At 40.7% G+C, this 17,778-nt stretch overlaps 1 protein-coding gene across 1 annotated transcript in view; it reads left to right on the top strand.

Moving 5' to 3' along the window:
• The window catches only part of dnai7 (dynein axonemal intermediate chain 7), an 80,420-nt gene that overhangs the window by 3,810 nt on the left and 58,832 nt on the right, over positions 1–17,778 (top strand). Inside the window, exons 2-5 of the mRNA XM_087999301.1 lie at positions 6,316–6,342; positions 6,950–6,977; positions 7,773–7,866; positions 11,136–11,227. Of these exons, the coding sequence (XP_087855427.1) occupies positions 6,316–6,342; positions 6,950–6,977; positions 7,773–7,866; positions 11,136–11,227 (241 nt within the window). The remainder of the gene's footprint in view (positions 1–6,315; positions 6,343–6,949; positions 6,978–7,772; positions 7,867–11,135; positions 11,228–17,778) is intronic.

Here is a 17,778-nt window from a genome sequence, read left to right as displayed (position 1 = left end):
CAACTTTTAAGCACTAATCTATCATCTTCAGTTTTAAAATTAACTATTGACCGAGCATCAGTTGTTGAAGAGTTTAGTCTGGAAGTCTGTGAAGATTCTCAACACTGAGGCTTAACACTGAATTCAACAATTTCAGATCTTAAGTCGCATGTGTACATTGTTTCAGACAACTGTTATTGTGATTCTGTGATTCCCAGTCATTCTTACCCCAGACAAATTTTGTTAAATTCCACCTTCCATCATTATCTTGTCATTTGATCTTTCCTACCTTATATGTTATTACAGACCTTACCTTTTCTTTTTTCCTCTCCTCCTTTTCTGTGCCTTTATGCTTTCTTGACACCTAATAATTGAGAAACCTTTTCCAATTCTAATGTAATGCCATTGACCTACACAGAGGCTCATGTTTTTCGACTTTCACCTGTAGTATTTGGTTTGTTATTTGAATCCTGAGGCTACCAGCTATGAAATAGGAGCAGGAGTAAAGCCTCAACTTGTAATTCTGAGAATGACTCATTAATTTGACCCCTGTTATCTGTCTTTTAGTCAAGCATGTTCCACACTTTCAAATTACCACCAACCCCAATGACCCATTATTTTGAGTAACAAGCTGTCCAGTGGTACCACATCTTTTGGAAAATCTATATATACTACTTTCACGTGTATCCCTTTACCTACCCTGCCAGAGACATCTTCAAAAAGATCATAAGACATAGCAACAGGTCATTCAGCCCACCTGAGGCCACTCTGCCATACAATATCATGACTGATCTGATAATCCTCCAATCCAGTTTTCTCCATTTTCCCTGATTCTCTTAATAATTAAAAACTTGCCCATCTCAGTTTTGAGTATAATTAATGGCCCAGTCTCTATAATCCTCTGCTGTAAAGAAGTCCACAAATTGTCCACCATCTGAGAAATTAAATTTCTCCTCATCTCTGAAAGGTCGACCCATTATTCTGAGATTATATCCCCGGTCCTAAACTCTCCCAAAGGAGGAAATAATCTTTCCACATCTACCTTGTTAAGCACCCTTAGAATCTTTTATGTTTCAATAAAGTCACCACTCATTCTTCTAAATTCCAATGAGTACAGACCCATTCTATTTAATCTCTCCTCATAAAACAGTCCTTCCATATTCAGGATCAGCCTAGTGAACCTTCTTCGGACTGCCTCCAATGCCAGTATAGCTTTCCTTAGATAATGGGCCAAAATTTATTTACTGTTTTCCAGCTATAGTCTGACTAATGCTCTATTTTTGTACTTCTTCCTCTTTAAATAAAGACCAATTTTCCATTGCCTTCCCTATTACCTACAGAACTTTTAAGTGAGCTTTTTTGTGATTTAAGCATTGGGACTCCCATATCATTCTGTGCTGTAGCTTTTTTGCAGTCTTTCTCCATTTACATAATATCCAGCTCCCTTATCCTTTCTGCCAAACTGCATAATGTCACATTTTTGCACATTATATTCCAGCTGCCAAATGTTTGCCCACTCGATTGACCTGTCTATGTCATGTGTAACCGTAGTTCTACCATACCAAATGCTACTGTCTCATTAGATTAGATTAGATTACTTACAGTGTGGAAACAGGCCCTTCGGCCCAACAAGCCCACACCAACCCGCCACCCACCCAGACCCATTCCCCTACATTTACCCCTTCACCTAACACTACGGGCAATTTAGCATGGCCAACTCACCTAACCTGCACATTTTTGGACTGTGGGAGGAAACCGGAGCAAACCCACGCAGACACGGGGAGAATGTGCAATCTCCACACAGTCAGTCGCCTGAGGCGGGAATTGAACCTGGGTCTCTGGCGCTGTGAGGCAGCAGTGCTAACCACTGTGCCACCGTGCCGTGAGACAACTGATTGTGGTTTAACCTGAGGGTCACCATGCCTCAGTAAAGAAGAAGGGTCCTTCATGGTAACCTCAGCTGATAGTTTCTTTGTGTCATCCTCATGACTTGCCTTCTCACCTACTTTTGTGTCATCCACTAACTTGGCTATTGTGCATTCATTTTCATAACCCAAGTCACTAATATATATTGTAAATAATTCTGATCCGTGTGGTACACCAACCAGTTACAAGTTACCACCCTGAAAATGGCTCCCTGTCTTCAATTAGATAGAGTTAACCAATCCTCTATCCGTTTTAATATACTACCTCCAACACCATGGGCTCTTATCATATTAAGTAGCCTCATATCTGACACTTATCAAATGCCTTCTGAAAATCCAAACATCCACTGCTTCCTTTTTTATCCAGCTTATTACCTCAAGGAATTCTAATAAATTTATCAGACATGATTTCCACTTTGTGAAGCCATACTGATTCTCCTTGATCACATGTATTTCTAAATGCTATTTAGAGTCTTATTATAAAAGACTCTAACATTTTCCCAATAATGTACATTGCGCTGACTGGCCTATAATTATATTTTTGTCTCCTTCCCCTTTTAAATAAAGGTGTTACCATTATTTTCCAATTTACCTATCCATACGATATTTCCAAAATCCTGGAAGATTATTACCAGTGTATTCACTATCTCTGTAGCTACATCTTTTAATATCTTAGGATACATCCCACCAAGTCTTTAACCCTTGAGCTTCCCCAGCACTTTTTTCTGTAGTGACAGTTACTGTATATTTTTCCTTTCCTCCTTTTGTCTCTTGATCATTTAGTAATTTTGGCATGCTATTCATGACTTCTACTGTGATGACTGATGGAAAGTATTTATTCAGTTTCTGTGCCACAGGAGATAGTGAGGACCACAGATACTGGAGGGTCAGAGTTGATAAAAATGTGGCATTGGAAAAAGTACAGCAAGTCAGGCAGCATTCGAGGAGCAGGAGAGTCGACGTTTTGGGCATGACCCTTCATCAGGTCTAAGGACGGGGAAGGGGGCTGAGAAATAGCTGAAGGGAGGTGAGGTGGGGTTAGGGGAAAGGTAAGTGGGATTGCAATTAGTGGGTGCAGGTAGGATGTGATTGTGATAGGTCTTTAGGAAGTGTAGAGCGGATAGTTGGGAAGGAAGATGGAGAGGTAGGTTAGGTCAAGAGGGCGGTGCTGAGTTAGAGGGTTGGATCTGGGATGTGGTGAAAGGAGGGGAGATTTGGAAACTGATGAAATCTATGTTGAGGCAATGTGGTTGTAGGCTCCCAAGGTGTTCTTCCTCCAGTTTGCAGGAGGCCTTGTTTAGGCAGTGGAAGAGTCCCAATTTGGACGTGTCCAAGAGGGAATGGTAGAGGGAGTTGCAGTGGATGTCCACCGGCAGTTGGGGTTGGGACTAGAGATGTTCCCTGAACCGTGCCGCGAGTTTGCGCTCAATCTTTCCAATGTAGAGGAGATCACAACCTCATCACCTCAGGTGATCTCCCATCCACAGCCTCCAACCTAGTAGCTCCCCAATCCTGCACCACCCAGTTCTATCTCTTACCCAAAATCCACAAGCCTGACTACCCCGGTTGACCAATTGTCTCTGCCTGTTCCTGCCCCACTGAACCCATTTCCACTTATCTCGACTCTGTCCTGTCCTCCTTGGTCCTGAAACTCCTCACATACATTCGAAACACCACCCACACCCTCCACCGCCTCCATGATGTCCGATTCCCTGGCCCCCAACACCTCATCTTCACCATGGTCTTCCAGTCCCTCTACATCTGTATCACCCATGAGGAAAGCCTAAAAGCCCTTTATTTCTTTCTTTCCCACCGACCCAAGCAGTCCCCCTCCACTGACATTCTCATTCGATTGGCAAAACTGGTCCTTACCCTAAACAACTTTTCCTTCCTACAAACCAGTGGGGTGGCTATGGGTACCCACATGGGTCTTAGCTATGCCTGCTTCTTCCTAAGATACATGGAACAGTCTCTCTTCCACAGCTACATCACCTTTTCCTCTGCTACATCGATGACTGTATCAGCACTGCCTTGTGTTCCCACAAGGAGCTTGAACAGTTCATCCACTACACCAACATCTTCCACTCAAATTCACCTGGACCATCTCTGACACCTCTCTCCCCTTCCTGGGCCTCTCCTCCTCTGTCTCCAGTGACTGACTAACCCACCGACTCCCACAGCCACCTTGCCTACACCTCCTCCACATTCTCTCCTGTAAAAACACAATCCCTCACGCCCAATTCCTCTGCCTCCAGCGTATCTGCTCCCAGGATGAGTATTTCCACTGCAGGACATCCCAGATATCCTCCTACTTCAAGGACTGTAATTTTCCCTTCCATGTCATCCCAAGGATAGAATCCGTCTGGTCCTCACATTCCACCCCACTAATCTCCAAATCCAGTGCATCATCCTCCCCATTTTCACCACTGCAGTCAGATCCCATCACCAAATATATATTTCCCTCCCCATCCTAATTGGCATTCCATAGGGACTGTTCCCTCTGCGACTCCCACATTAGGTCCACACTCGCCACCAACGCCTTCTCCCTAACTGGTACCTTTCCCTGCTGCTGCAACACATGCAAAATTTATGCCCACACCTCCCCCATCACCTCCATCCAAGGCCCAAAAGGATCATTCCAAATCCTGCAGAGATTTACTCGAACCTCATTTCCTGCATCGTTGCTCTCGATCTGGTCTCCCCTACATCGGAGAGATGAAGTGCAAACTTGCAAAATGATTCAGGGAACATCCCTAGTCTGTACGCACCAACTAACCTCACCGTCCGGTGGCCATCCACTTCAACTCCCCTCCCACTTCCCCTGATGACATGTCCGCTCTGGGCCTCCTCCACTGCATAAACAAGGCCATCCGCAAACTGGAGGAGGAACATCTTCTGCCTTGAGAACCTACAACCACATGGCCTCAACATTGAATTCACCAGTTTCCAAATCTCCCTTCCCCCCCACCCAGATCTAACCCTCCACCAGCACCACCCTCTTGTTCTACCTACCTATCCATCTTCCTTCCCACCTATCCACTCCACAATTCCCACAGACCTATCACAATCACCTCCTACCTGCACCCACTTATCGCCATTCCACCTACCTTTCCCCTAACTCCACTCCCCATTTATTTCTCAGCTCCCTTCCCCATCTCCAGTCCTGATGAAGGGTCATGTCCAAAACATTGACTCTCCTGCTCCTTGGATGCTGCCTGACTTGCCGTGCTTTTTCCAGCATGACACTTTATCAACCCCATTGGTATTTCCCCTGCCTTGTTTTCTAAAGGATCCATATTAACTTTGGCCTCTCTGTACCTTCTTATATACTTTAAGAAGTTATTGCTGTAGATTTGATATTACTTGCAAGTTTAACTTCCCCCTCTTTAATATTTTTGCTGACTTTTAAAACTTTCCCAATTCTGTGTCTTACCACTAATCTTTGCCACGATGTATGTTTTTCTTTCAATCTGATAGTATTCTCAACTTTCCTAGTTATTCATAGGTGGCTTATCTCCTTCCTAGAATTGGAAAAAAAACATTCTAATTGGTTTGACAAACAAGATTTTCCTAATTTCTTGAACAATATTTATTCCTTAATAAATGTTACAGAAACTGCTTTTCATTGTTCCTTGTGGGACCTTGCTGTGTGAAAGTTTCTCGACATCATGGCAGTGATTATTTCATTGTATGTAAAGCACATGCTGAGTTTGTGAAAGTTGCTATATAAGTGCAATTTAATTTTTTTCCCAATTACGCAGTAGGGTACACAGGTTGAATGATCTCAACTGTTCTAAATTCTTGAAAAAGAATAATTGGAAGATGTTGCAGTATTCATCATTTGCTTCTTATTAGATATATTCTTAATATAAAAGTTAAATGAAATCCAGTTTTCAAAAATTACAGACTTCAATATACATATTGAAAGCACTTCATGACAACAGACTGAATAAGTGGACTAGTCTTTGCCAGGATGTTTTTGACTGAACAAACAACTCCATTCTTTTTATAAATTCCTTTGCTTAAAATAATGCTATTGAAGAGAAAATGTTTTATTTTAATGGTTAGTAAACCAGACTACAGACTGCTGATTTAAAATCGTCTTTTAGGCTCCATTTATACTGCTGATGTTTTGCATTCCTGCATCATTGTTTTCGGTGTACATCAACACATAAAGTGATAATTGAATAATGACGAGTGCAGCACATACCAAAGAATTGAGATATGAGGTCTCATATCCCCATCACCTTATCCTGGTATCAATCACACTGCAGTATAAATCCAGTCTTATAAACTTGTTTAGTTTTGTCTTTTCTATGTATACAGGTTTAGAGCTTGAGAAACTTTTAAACTATTCTGATTCTTTTCAAAATATCTCACAAATTCTCTTTTCTTCTCTTTATGGTGCCAGCCGCCAAAGCAAAGAAGGAAACAAATGGTATGACAACAGGCAGGTATAGTGGTAGTGTGTTGAAAAAATATTAGAGATTTAGACTTTTTTTAGTACAGCTGTCAGATTCTCACATTTACGTTTACCAGGCACGTGTGCATGTGAGGAGGTGAGAAGCTGCATTTTGGAAAGAGTGGCATTAATAAAAGCTGTTAACTATACTAATGTTGGAAAATGAAAGGTTCTAACTCTCCATTAATTTTGCAATGTTGTATGAGTTAGAAGTACCAGAATCTTTTGTGAAAGAATTTGTTTGAGCTGATATTAACCTCAACTTCTCCAGGATTATATTGCTTTCTTAATAAAATAGACCACTTTTGAGTCACCAGATTGGATGGCAGAAAGTGATGCCCATTGATCATCATTGGCAGCCATTCAATCAATCTGCGTGAGCAAAATTGCATTGCTATTTCAAAGTGACTGCTTTTTATCTTTAGTTATGTACTTTTTACAGTGTCCTTATTTGTAGTTGGCTTCATTCATGCTAAACATAGAAGGGAGAAAGATTTCCTTGTATGGGTAGCCCCTTTTTTCAAGATGCTACTTTTGTAAAGAGTATTCCAAAACCAAATTGTTCTTCATTTTTATTTATAAGCAGTATGGCTGGAGTTAAACAAATGCAGGTAAGGAATTGAACATTGAATCAATGAACAACAGTTGGCATCCTGAAAGATTGTGATGATGAGTAGAGAACAATTCTATCAACAAGGGAATGAGATGGAGTTTTTGTGCTGGTTCAAAGATACTGAAGGGTGACACATTTATCCCCCAGGTGACCAGCACAACACAGGATGTTGCACATGGCCTGCAAACTTTTGTAACATAATCATACAAGTATATTTTCCATAATTGGGATTGTTTGCCCTGTTCATATTGATAATCATTCTGGAATTTGAGCACAGAATGCAGTGCTAAAATTATGTAAGTTAGGTAAAACTTCAATTTTCTGCTAATGAAAACTTATTTTCCGATGTAGAATGTGTTTAAAATACTCCTCCTAATATAAATCTGCTAGCAAATATGTTTCACCATATATTTAGAATTTCAATCATTTAAAAGTCTAGTGGAATGTTACACATATGTACAAATGTATAATACAATGATTTTCCTTTTAGATCACAGGAAATGTCTCCAGACATTGTAGTTATTTCCTAATCCTTAGGACAGAAAGAGGGTACTCTTGGGGGTGTAAGTTTTGCGGGACCTAAAGAAAGGAAAATTTAGCGATTAATGTGACTTCTGCATCACATTCCACCCAGTTTTAAACCAAATTCTAAATGTCAAAATATGAAGTTTAGAAGGTTTTTATTGTGTTTCTAAACTGTTGTTATACCAAACACATATTTTGTCTGAGAGATTACTGTTTTGACTTTCAATTGTATAAAACGTATGTTCTGTTGGCATATATTTCTTTCAAGTCCTCCATTATGAGTTCGGCTAAGGGTCAAAGACTTACCAGATCTGAAGAAAAACTCCTCAGACAAGAGGAGGAGAGGAAACGCTTGGAAGAGGGTAAAGCTCCTTTTGTTTTTAGATAATTATTGTGTTGTCAGCTTCAAATGGCAACGTTGGTATTTTTTTGCTTAAACCTAGTTGGCCTGAGAAAGATGTTGCAGGGCCTTTATCTTGGAATAATTTTCTTAGACATCTGAGTGACTTGCATGGCTACAGCAGAAGACAGTTAAAACTCAACAAATCTGAAGTGAGAGTGGAGTCACATAGAGGCCAGATTGGCTAAGTAGGGCAGGTTTCCTTCCCTAAAGGACATCAGTGAATCAATATTTGGTTCTTCATAACAAAATTATAGTTTGATGGATGCTTTTTGTTTAAAATCAATTGCGAATTTCTATCATATTGTTATTGTGCACATCCCAAAAACAAATGAGAACGTCAGTGCAATTTAGACAAGGAAAGCTTTGAGCAATGTCGGAAGAAAAATACCCAACAGAAACCCTCAAAGTGATGCCTTCAAAATTCACCGATATATATTTTTGCTGGCCTGGTGAAATGCACTGTCCCGATACCTATCTGTGGGTTAAGGAATTTGTGCCATTTCCACATAAATTCTGGTACTTCCTGGTGCCATTTGGACAACTGGCCACAAGGTTAAGTCAAGGCACCAGGAAGCAGGTTGTTGACCTGATCTCATCCATATTTTAATGGTTATAAACAATTTGGAGTCATTTGTTGAACAGTCCCAATAATAATAGAATGTGAAAGTAAATTTGCCCATCTGGTAAGCAACTGATCTCCTGACATATTCTGATAGGAGGGAAAAAATGCTGGCAGATGAATGCCATCATATTTTCTCTTATAAGTTATGTTAGTTGAAAATAAAATCAGATTCTGGTTCAAATCCAGCTGAGATTCAATATTATGACACAAAGACTGATAGCCAGATCAAATCAGAGTCCCTACTCCACAGTAAAACTGAAACATTCAATGACTGTCAAAATTGATCCTAATCAGACTTTGTGAATAACTGACACCAAACACCAAGTTTATAGCCTAAACAAAAGAATTAACAATTTCTGATGAATTTAATAGCTTTAGCTGAACAAAGTTAAATAACAAGATAATCTAATTAATGTCTATGATTTAAACCTGATCTTCTTTGATTGAAGCCCTCATTCATACATAGACACACACGCAGACCGAATTATGGGATACATTTGAAATATGGATGACATGGTGGCTCAGTGGTTAGCACTGCTGTCTCTCATCACTAGGGACCCAGGTTTGATTCCAGCTTTGGGCGACTGTCTGTGTGGAGTTTGCACATTCTCCCTGTGTCTGCGTGGATTTCCTCTGCATGCTCCAGTTTCATCCCACAATCCAACCAGGTGCAGGCTAGGTAAATTGGCAATGCTAAATTGCTCATAGTGTCCAGAGATGTAGGTTAGATGCATTAGTCAGGGGTAAATGTATAGTAATAGGGTAGGGGAATATGTCTGGGTAGGTTAATCTTTGGAGGGTCTGTGCAGACTTGTTGGGCTGAAGGGCCTGTTTCCATACTGTAGAGATTCTATGATTTAAAGAAAAATAGATGTAATTGGCTTGTTTCAATAAGCTTTTTCCACGTTGTGTAGAATCACACCCATATAGAATTGTATCTTGCTTGATTTCTGAAGATGTCAATCAATGCAAATAGCAACACGGCCCAGACAATCACAAAGGCCAACTTCCCATCTATACCTCCCATCTATAGAATCCATCTACCAGGCCTACTGTCAGAGAAAGGCCACCAGCATTCTCAAAGATCCATCCCATCCTGACAATGTTTTTCTACAACCTCTACCATCGGGGAGAAGGTATAGAAGTCTGAATACATGCACCAGCTGGTTTCGAAAGTTTCTAACCTACTGTTGTTAGAATACTGAATGGACTCACAAACTCTTTACGTTCACGTGTACCTGTGTTTTTGTTTCTGCAGCTGTTTACCTATTTATGTATCTATGCTATTTAACTCTGTGATCTGCCAGTGTTGCTTGTAAGACAAAGCTTTTCACTGTCCCTCGGTACACGTGACAATAAATTCAATTCTGTTCAATTCAGTTCCAGTAGGCTGCAAGGAATATTCATTGAATTCTTATAACTAAAGTTCTTCAAACTTTCAATAAGATGATAATGGGAGGATAACCAGGGAACAAATAAACCTCTGTCCTACAGTCTTTACAGCTACAACCCTCCTGTCCAAAAGATACTGTTGAGAGTCAATTCAAACTTTGCTTTCTCTTTCAGTTTTCTAACATTCTGTTTGTTAGACTGATTGGCATCAGCCACCGTGTGATGGCCATTGTTTACATTCAAACATCTGCTAACACTTGAGCTTAATGCATCTCCAGAACCAAAATGCCTAGTGCTCCTTGAACAAAAAGCAACCTGCAACTAATTTTTAAGGGCAAAAGTGAAGACTGCAGATGCTGGAGATTAGACTCTAGATTAGAGTGGTGCTGGAAAAGCACAGCAGGTGAGGCAGCATCCGAGGAGCAGGAAAATCGACTTTTTGGGCAAGAGCCCTTCACAACTAATGTTTAAGTCATGTCCTTCAAACAAATGTCATTTGTCTTGTTCTTTTTTTAAAAGAACAAAACAAGTGACCTTTGGACTGCTCATAGTCCAAAGGTCACTTTCAATTCATAGTTCACAGTTCCAATAAAAAATTAAAAGTAAAGGTCTCAACATTAGCCAGCCTTTTGAAACCAACAAAATATGAAGTGAAAGTAAGGCTTGCAGTTAAGTGTCATTTTATTGGAACCCAATTTTCTAAATTATTTCTTTGGATGTGGATCTTTCTGGCAAGCTACATCAATCCTTAGTTGTCCTGGAGAAGGTACCTTTTTGAACCAATATTCTGTTGCGGTTTGGTACAGCTGATTATCATACAGGCATGATTTGTTTTGGCCAGCTGTCTGAGCCCCTGTCTCAACGATCCCAACAATAGGATGTTGGTTGAAGCCATGCTGGAAATAGGGTGGCAAGTAATTTGAGTACATGTGCTGGCTTTAATGACTTCTGCCTTCATGCCTCCAAATTGAAAGCAACCACATCAGAGGTCACATGAGTATGGCAAGTCACAGTGTACAAACTACAAAAATGCATTCCTCCAGACAACCTTGTTCATCCCAAAACACTAACCTGGATTTAGTTAGAGAGCAATGAAGGGGTAGGGTGTTCATGTAAAATGAAAGGAGTGAAACAAATCTAAAATGTTCACGTCACTGTTGAGAGAAGAGCTTTATATTTCCTGCAAGAACTAACAAACGTTTCATATGTGACAGAGGAAATAAGGCTGGCAGCTGAACGTGTGGAGCGAGAGAGACTTGAGAAACTGAGACTTGAAGAAGAAGAGAGGGCAAGAATTGCAGCAGCGGTTAGTATGCTTTCATTGAGAGTACTCAGCGTCTCAATCAAATGAAGAGTTGAGCGTTTGAAATTAGCCTGAAGTCAATGGAAATGAAAGTGGTAGGTAGGGTATTGTGGGGGAGAGGAGTGAAGTGGTGTGAAATAGGCTGCCATTTCATTATCTCTTGATTTGCCCTAAACATCACGCCACAGAGCACTGTTGCATGAGCTGTGATTTAAGTTCTCAAGCATCTCAAGTTCTAAGACTCCTTGACTGTGATAGGAAGCATACAGCCAAAGCATGTCACTTCCATAATAAGATAATAAATGGATGCTGGAAGTCTGACTCAAAAACAGAAATTGCTGGAGAAACTCTGCAGGTCTGGCAATATCTGTGGAAACAAAACACAAAACTGTTCTGAAGAAGGGCCACCAGACTCGAAGTGTTAATTTTGTTTTCTCCCCACAGATGCTGAGTTTCTCCAGCAATTTAAGTTTTTGATTCACCTCCATGATGTTTTGTATCTAAGTTTGTGACATTTACATCTACAATAAAATATTTCATGTAGCCTTTCAACAACAACTTGTATTTATTTGGCATTTTAAATATAGTTTAGAAAAAATCGCAAAGTACTTCACAAAGTTTGACACTGAGCCAGTTAAGGGAATATTAGGACAGGTGACCAAAACCTTGATCGAGAAGCTGGTTTTAATCAGTGTCTTAAAGAAGGTGAGAGGGAGACAGCATTAAGGAGGGAAATACAGAGATTTAAAACCTGGACAGCTGAAAGCACCGCTGCCAATAGCATTGCAGTGGAAATCAGAGAGGCATTTAGGCCAGAATTGGGGTGATTTATGTGGATTGCAGGGATGGAAAAGGTTACAGAGTTAGCAGTCATAGCAACTCATAGAGTCATAAGATATACAGCACGGGAACAGACCCTTCAGTCCAACTCGTCCATGCTGACCAGATTTCCTAACCTAATTTCGTCCCATTTGCCAGCACTTGGCCTGTATCACTCTAAACCCTTTCTATTCATATATTCAACCAGATGCCTTTTAAATATTGTAATTGTTCCAGCCTCCACCACTTCCTCTGGCAGCTCATTACACACACTCACTACCCTCTGCATGAAAAGGTTGCCCTTTAGGTCCCTTTTAAATTTTCTCTGCCATCACCAAGTTTTCCCCTCAACCTATGCCCTCTAGTTCTGGACTCCCCAGGGTGAAGACCTTGACTATTTACCCCTAATTATCCCATGCCCCTCATGATTTTATAACTCCTGTCACTCAGGAAGCCCTCCAATAACTTTCCCACCACCGACGTCAGGCTCACCTGTGCATAGTTCCCTGGCTTTTCCTCGCCTTTCTTAAATAGTGGCACCACTTTAGCCAACCTCCAGTCTGGCACCTCACCTGTGACTATTGATGATACAAATATTTCAGCAAGGGGCCCAGCAATCAGTTCCCTAGCTTACCACAGAGTTCTAGAGTACATATGATCAGGTCCTGGGGAGTTATCCACTTTTTTGCATTTTAAGATATCCAGCACCTCTTCTTCCATAATATGGATATTTTTCAAGATGTCACCATCTATTTCCCCACATTCTATATCTTCCATGTCCTTCTCCACAGTAAGCACTGATGCAAAATAGTCATTTAATATCTCTTGCACCTTCTATGGTTCCACGCATAAGGCTGCCTTGTTGATCTTTAAGGCCCCCTATTCTCTCCCTAATTACCCTTTCGTCCTTAAAATATTTTTAAAATCCTTTTGGATTCTCCTTAACCCTATTTGCCAAAGCTATCTCATGTTCCCTTTTCACTCTCCTGACTTCCATCCTACTGCTTTTATACTCTTGTGAGGATTCACTCGATCTCTGCTGTCTCTACCGGACCCATGTTCCATTCTTTCTTTAACCAAAACCTCAATTTCTCTCATCATCTAGCACTCCCTACACAACAGTCGTTGTTGACTGGGTGTGAGGCATTACCTGAATGGAGTATAGAGAAGGAAATGGGACTGTGTCCACCATCTATGCATAAGAGAACCCCACAGGAGGTTGATGAAGGAGTAGCTCTCCGAAAGCTAGTGCTTCCAAATAAACCTTTTGGACTATAACCTGGTGTTGTGTGATTTTTAACTTTGTACACCCCAGTCCAACACCAGCATCTCCAAATCATGACTAGGCAAGGGTCACCTGACACAGTTTATGTACCAAGTGGACCTCAGCTGGAATGAGGATCAAATCTGCACTGTTGGTATCATATTGAACTATGTGTTAGCCGTCTAGCAAACTAGGCTAATTGGTTCCCAGAAAAGCACATAGAAACAAAAAGCACAATAATGAAAAGTCAGCATGGATTTCAAAGGAGAAAATCTTCTTGACCAAATTTAATAATATTTTTTAAGGCGGTGGCCATGAAAGTTGTCAATGATAATACAGTTGGAGTGAGGTTAGGAGATGGTGATGTATGCTAGGGTTGAGGGTGTAGAAAACACCTGGGAGTGACCAGACCTTATGGGGCAGCCCCCCCCCCCCATTGGGAAACGGGAGCCCTTGATGGCCCAAGATAATTTATTACACTTCACTCCACTCCTAAATCTTCTCCTGTCAGCCTCAAAATTGCAACAGAGGGTATGAAAGTGGAAATGTCCCTTAAATTACCATTAGTTGTTACTGGTTTTGGAGAATTCCTCTACTACTTATGTCTGCCTTCTATTCTGTCCAGTAGTCACTCTCTCCCTAACTTTGTGTAATATTCTGAACATATGTGATGATCACCTCCTGAAAAATCCAAATTCTATACACTGGCTAGACTTCTCCTTGAGCTTAAGCAACTGATGGCACTTTCTACATGCAAAGTTATCTGGAATGTATGGAGTGTCCTGGAATTCAGTGTAGGTGTACCATTGTAGTCAATACACTGACTTCTAAATCATAGAGATCCTGATAGCTAAAATACTCAGCACTGAACTCTCAAAATGTAAGTCGGACATTGACCTTAAAAACTCTTTAAATAAAACTGATCTCTGGAAGACCGAGATACTAAGTAGTTAAAACAAAAATAAATTAAAGACACTGGAAGTGATATCTATACATCCAGAACATAGGACAGAAGTAGACCATTCAGTCCCTCGAGCCAGCTCCATCAATCAATAAGATCATGCCTAATCAGTAGCCTAAGTCCATATGCCTGCCTTGGGCCCATATCCCTTGATATCCATGCTTAACTAAAAATTGTCTGTCTCAGATTTGAATCTAACAATTGAATTAGCATGGCCTCTGTTTGAGGAAGAGAGTTCCAAGCCTTCACTACTTTCTGTGTGGAAGTGCTTTCTAACATTTGTCCTGAATGGCCCAGCCCTAACTGTAGCACTACACCCTCGATTCTAGAACCTTTAACCAGTGGAAACAGTTTATCTCTATCTCCCCTGTATTTTCCTATTAATATCCTGAAAACCTTGATTAGTTCAATCCTTAACATTCTAAATACTAGAGTAAAGGCCTAGTTTGTGTAATCCCTCCTCACAACTTAACCCGTGAAGTCAGGTCTCATCCTTGTAAGCCTGCATTAAACTCACTGCAGGCATAAAACATCCTTTCTAAGGTGGGGTGGCAGATCTGCTCACAGCACTCTAAGTGGGTGTAACTAGGGTTTTGTAAAACTGCAGCATAATGTCTGTATCGTTATACTCCGGCTCTTCAAACATGAAGACCAGCATTCATTAGCCTTCTTGAATATTTTCTGCACCTGTTTGTGGCATTTTAAAGGTCTATACACCTGAACCCTCAAATCTTGTTGGATTTCCACAGTACTTAACTTGGTGCCTTTTAAAAAATACCCTGATCGATCCTTTTTCAATCTGAAATGGATAACCTCACAGTTACTTAATTAACATCCATCTGTCACAGCTTTGCCCATTCACCTAATCGATTAATATTCTGTTGGAATTTTATGCTGTTGTCAATGCTGTCATTAACACTGTCTACAGTGCTGCCCAATTTTGGATATATGACTTTTTATCCTATTATCTAAGTTGTTAATGAATATTGTGGATAATTGAGGTGCCAACACAGATCCCTGTGGGATACTAACAGTCATGTCCTGCAAATTACCCATCATTTCAACTCCCTGTTTCATGCCATTCAACCAGTTTCCTATCCATGTCTTTGTCCTCAATTCCATGAGATTCTACTTTAGTTAACAGTCTCTTGTTATCAAGAGCCTTCTTTCTGGTAGTCCATTTAAGAAAACGTCCATCGACTTAGCTCTGTCTCACCATCTTTGTCAGCTCTTCAAAAAACTCTGAGCCTTGTCGGGCATGACCTATCCTTCATGAACCCATGCTGATTCTCTGATAAACTGAAATTTAAAAAAGTGATCAATTACCCTATCCTTGATTATAGACTTCAACAATTTCCCCACCACAGATGTTAGGCTAACTAGTTTGTAATTTCCTGCTTTCCCTCTGTAACCCTCCTTAAAGAGTAGAGAGATAGGAGTAAATTTCCAATTGAGAGGTGTAACTCCAGAATATAGGGAAGTCTGAAGGATTATGATTAGGACATCGGCAATGTGCTCTGCTACTTCCTCGAACACCTGTGGATGGAAGCCATCAGGTCCTAGGGATTTTTCACTTTTTGTTCCATTAATTTCCACATTATTGATTATTTACCTAAGCTAATTTTATTTAGACCCTGTCCCTGATCCTCTGTTAATTTCCTTGTGACTTCTGGACAAGCTGTCCTCCTTTTCTGCTGTGAACACTGAAGGAAAATAATCGTTCAGCATGTCTGCCATCTATCCATGGTCACTGCCAGTATCCCCAATCTCAGTCTTTTGTGGACCAATCTTAACCAGTAAGGGTTGGATTTGAAAGTGACTGATTTAAGTGTTACATTCATAAGACAGCAGTGGAAATAATACTGCACTGTTCTTTACAAAGAGATTCGAGAAGAGATAATGAACAGTCAAGTCTGCCTTTCCTGTGACCATGACAATCAGGCCAAGGGGAGGAGTTTGAATTTCACTAATAGCTGAAAAGCATAATTTTGCTGCAATTAGAAATCTGAAATTAAAAATAAGAACAGAGATTAAATGACACAAGGATTGACAGTGAAAGATTGATGAGAATGGTCATGTGATGAGTGAAGAAACAGAAAATATTTCTAGATGAAGAGTGCATGGCAGATGAATGGATATTGTCTGAAAGTGGAAAAAAAAATGAGTGAGATCAATCAAAATCGGCAAAATGAGGCCAGAGGTTATGATTCATAATTGTTGGAATTAATGCTAAGACTGAAAGAGCTATAAAGTGCCTTTTCATCATTTATAAGCTTACGCTGACCTTCTTTGGAACCTTTCAGACTGAGGACAAAGAGGTTCAGAGTGGGAGTTTAGAATGTTAAAATGTTACGTGAGTAGAAGCTCATGCCATGCTTACAAATTGAAGGCAGGTGTTCTGCAAGTAGTGACTCAACCTCCATTAGACACCACTGTCAAGATTAAGCTGAACTGTGAGCAGCAAAAGTGCTATAGTCAATTGCAAGTTTTACATGTAAATAGCTATTTAACCTGAAAGAAGTATTTAGGGCCTAGGATGAGGAGAGAGGAGATAAAAGAGCAAATTTATATTTCTTATGCTTGCATGGAAAGGTGTAATGAGAAGGAGATGGTATGTTGGGGGTGATTAAGGAGTTGACCAGGGTGTTCAGAATAGAATGTGACTTCTAAGTTCTAGAATGGTACAGGAAAATGTTTGTTTGGCAGTGGCCTTATGCTAGATTAGAGTGGTGCTGGAAAAGCACAGCAGATCAGGCAGCATCCAAGGAGCAGTAAAATCGATGTTTCGGGCAAAAGCCCTTCATCAGGAATACAGGCTGAGAGCCTGGAGGGTGGAGAGATAAATGAGAGGAGGGTGGGGGTGGGGAGAAAGTAGCATAGAGTACAATAGGTGAGTGGGGGAGGGGATGAAGATTGTACTCTATGCTACTTTATCCCCACCCCCACCCTCCTCTCATTTATCTCTCCACCCTTCAGGCTCTCAGCCTGTATTCCTGATGAAGGGCTTTTGCCCGAAACGTTGATTTTCCTGCTCCTTGGATGCTGCCTGACTTGCTGTGCTTTTCCAGCACCACTCTAATCTAGATTCTGGTTTCCAGCATCTGCAGTCCTTGTTTTTACCGAGTGGCCTTATGCACAGAGTGTTGAATGGCAGATGGTGTTAAATATAGAGCTGCTGGATGGAAATTAAGGACAGGAGAAGCAAATGAATTATGGGAAGGCAGGAAAAGGCTGGGATGTTGCATGAAATGAACTGGACAAACCTGTGGGTTCTGTCACCTGTAGTCAGGGAATTCCTTGGGTTAAAGAAAAAGGGAGATATGGGAAGCACTAGTATGGAAGGTTGCATCTTCAAAACAAAATGTGATGGAGATAGAGGCAGGGATAGGCAAAGCAGGATGTGAGGAAGTGCATTCAAGATAGTTGCAGGAATCAGAGACCTTATTGTGAATATCAGAGAAATCAAGGAAGAAAGTGAAGGGTTGGAGGTGGGCTAATGGAAGGTGAAAG

The sequence above is a fragment of the Chiloscyllium plagiosum genome, unplaced genomic scaffold (genome assembly GCF_037043375.1).
Source record: "Chiloscyllium plagiosum isolate Xiang-an unplaced genomic scaffold, Cpla_swu_hap1 HiC_scaffold_23, whole genome shotgun sequence".
In the NCBI taxonomy this organism is placed as follows: domain Eukaryota; kingdom Metazoa; phylum Chordata; class Chondrichthyes; order Orectolobiformes; family Hemiscylliidae; genus Chiloscyllium; species Chiloscyllium plagiosum.
Note: the sequence above shows the minus strand (reverse complement) of the source record. Positions and strands in the feature narration are given on the sequence as shown.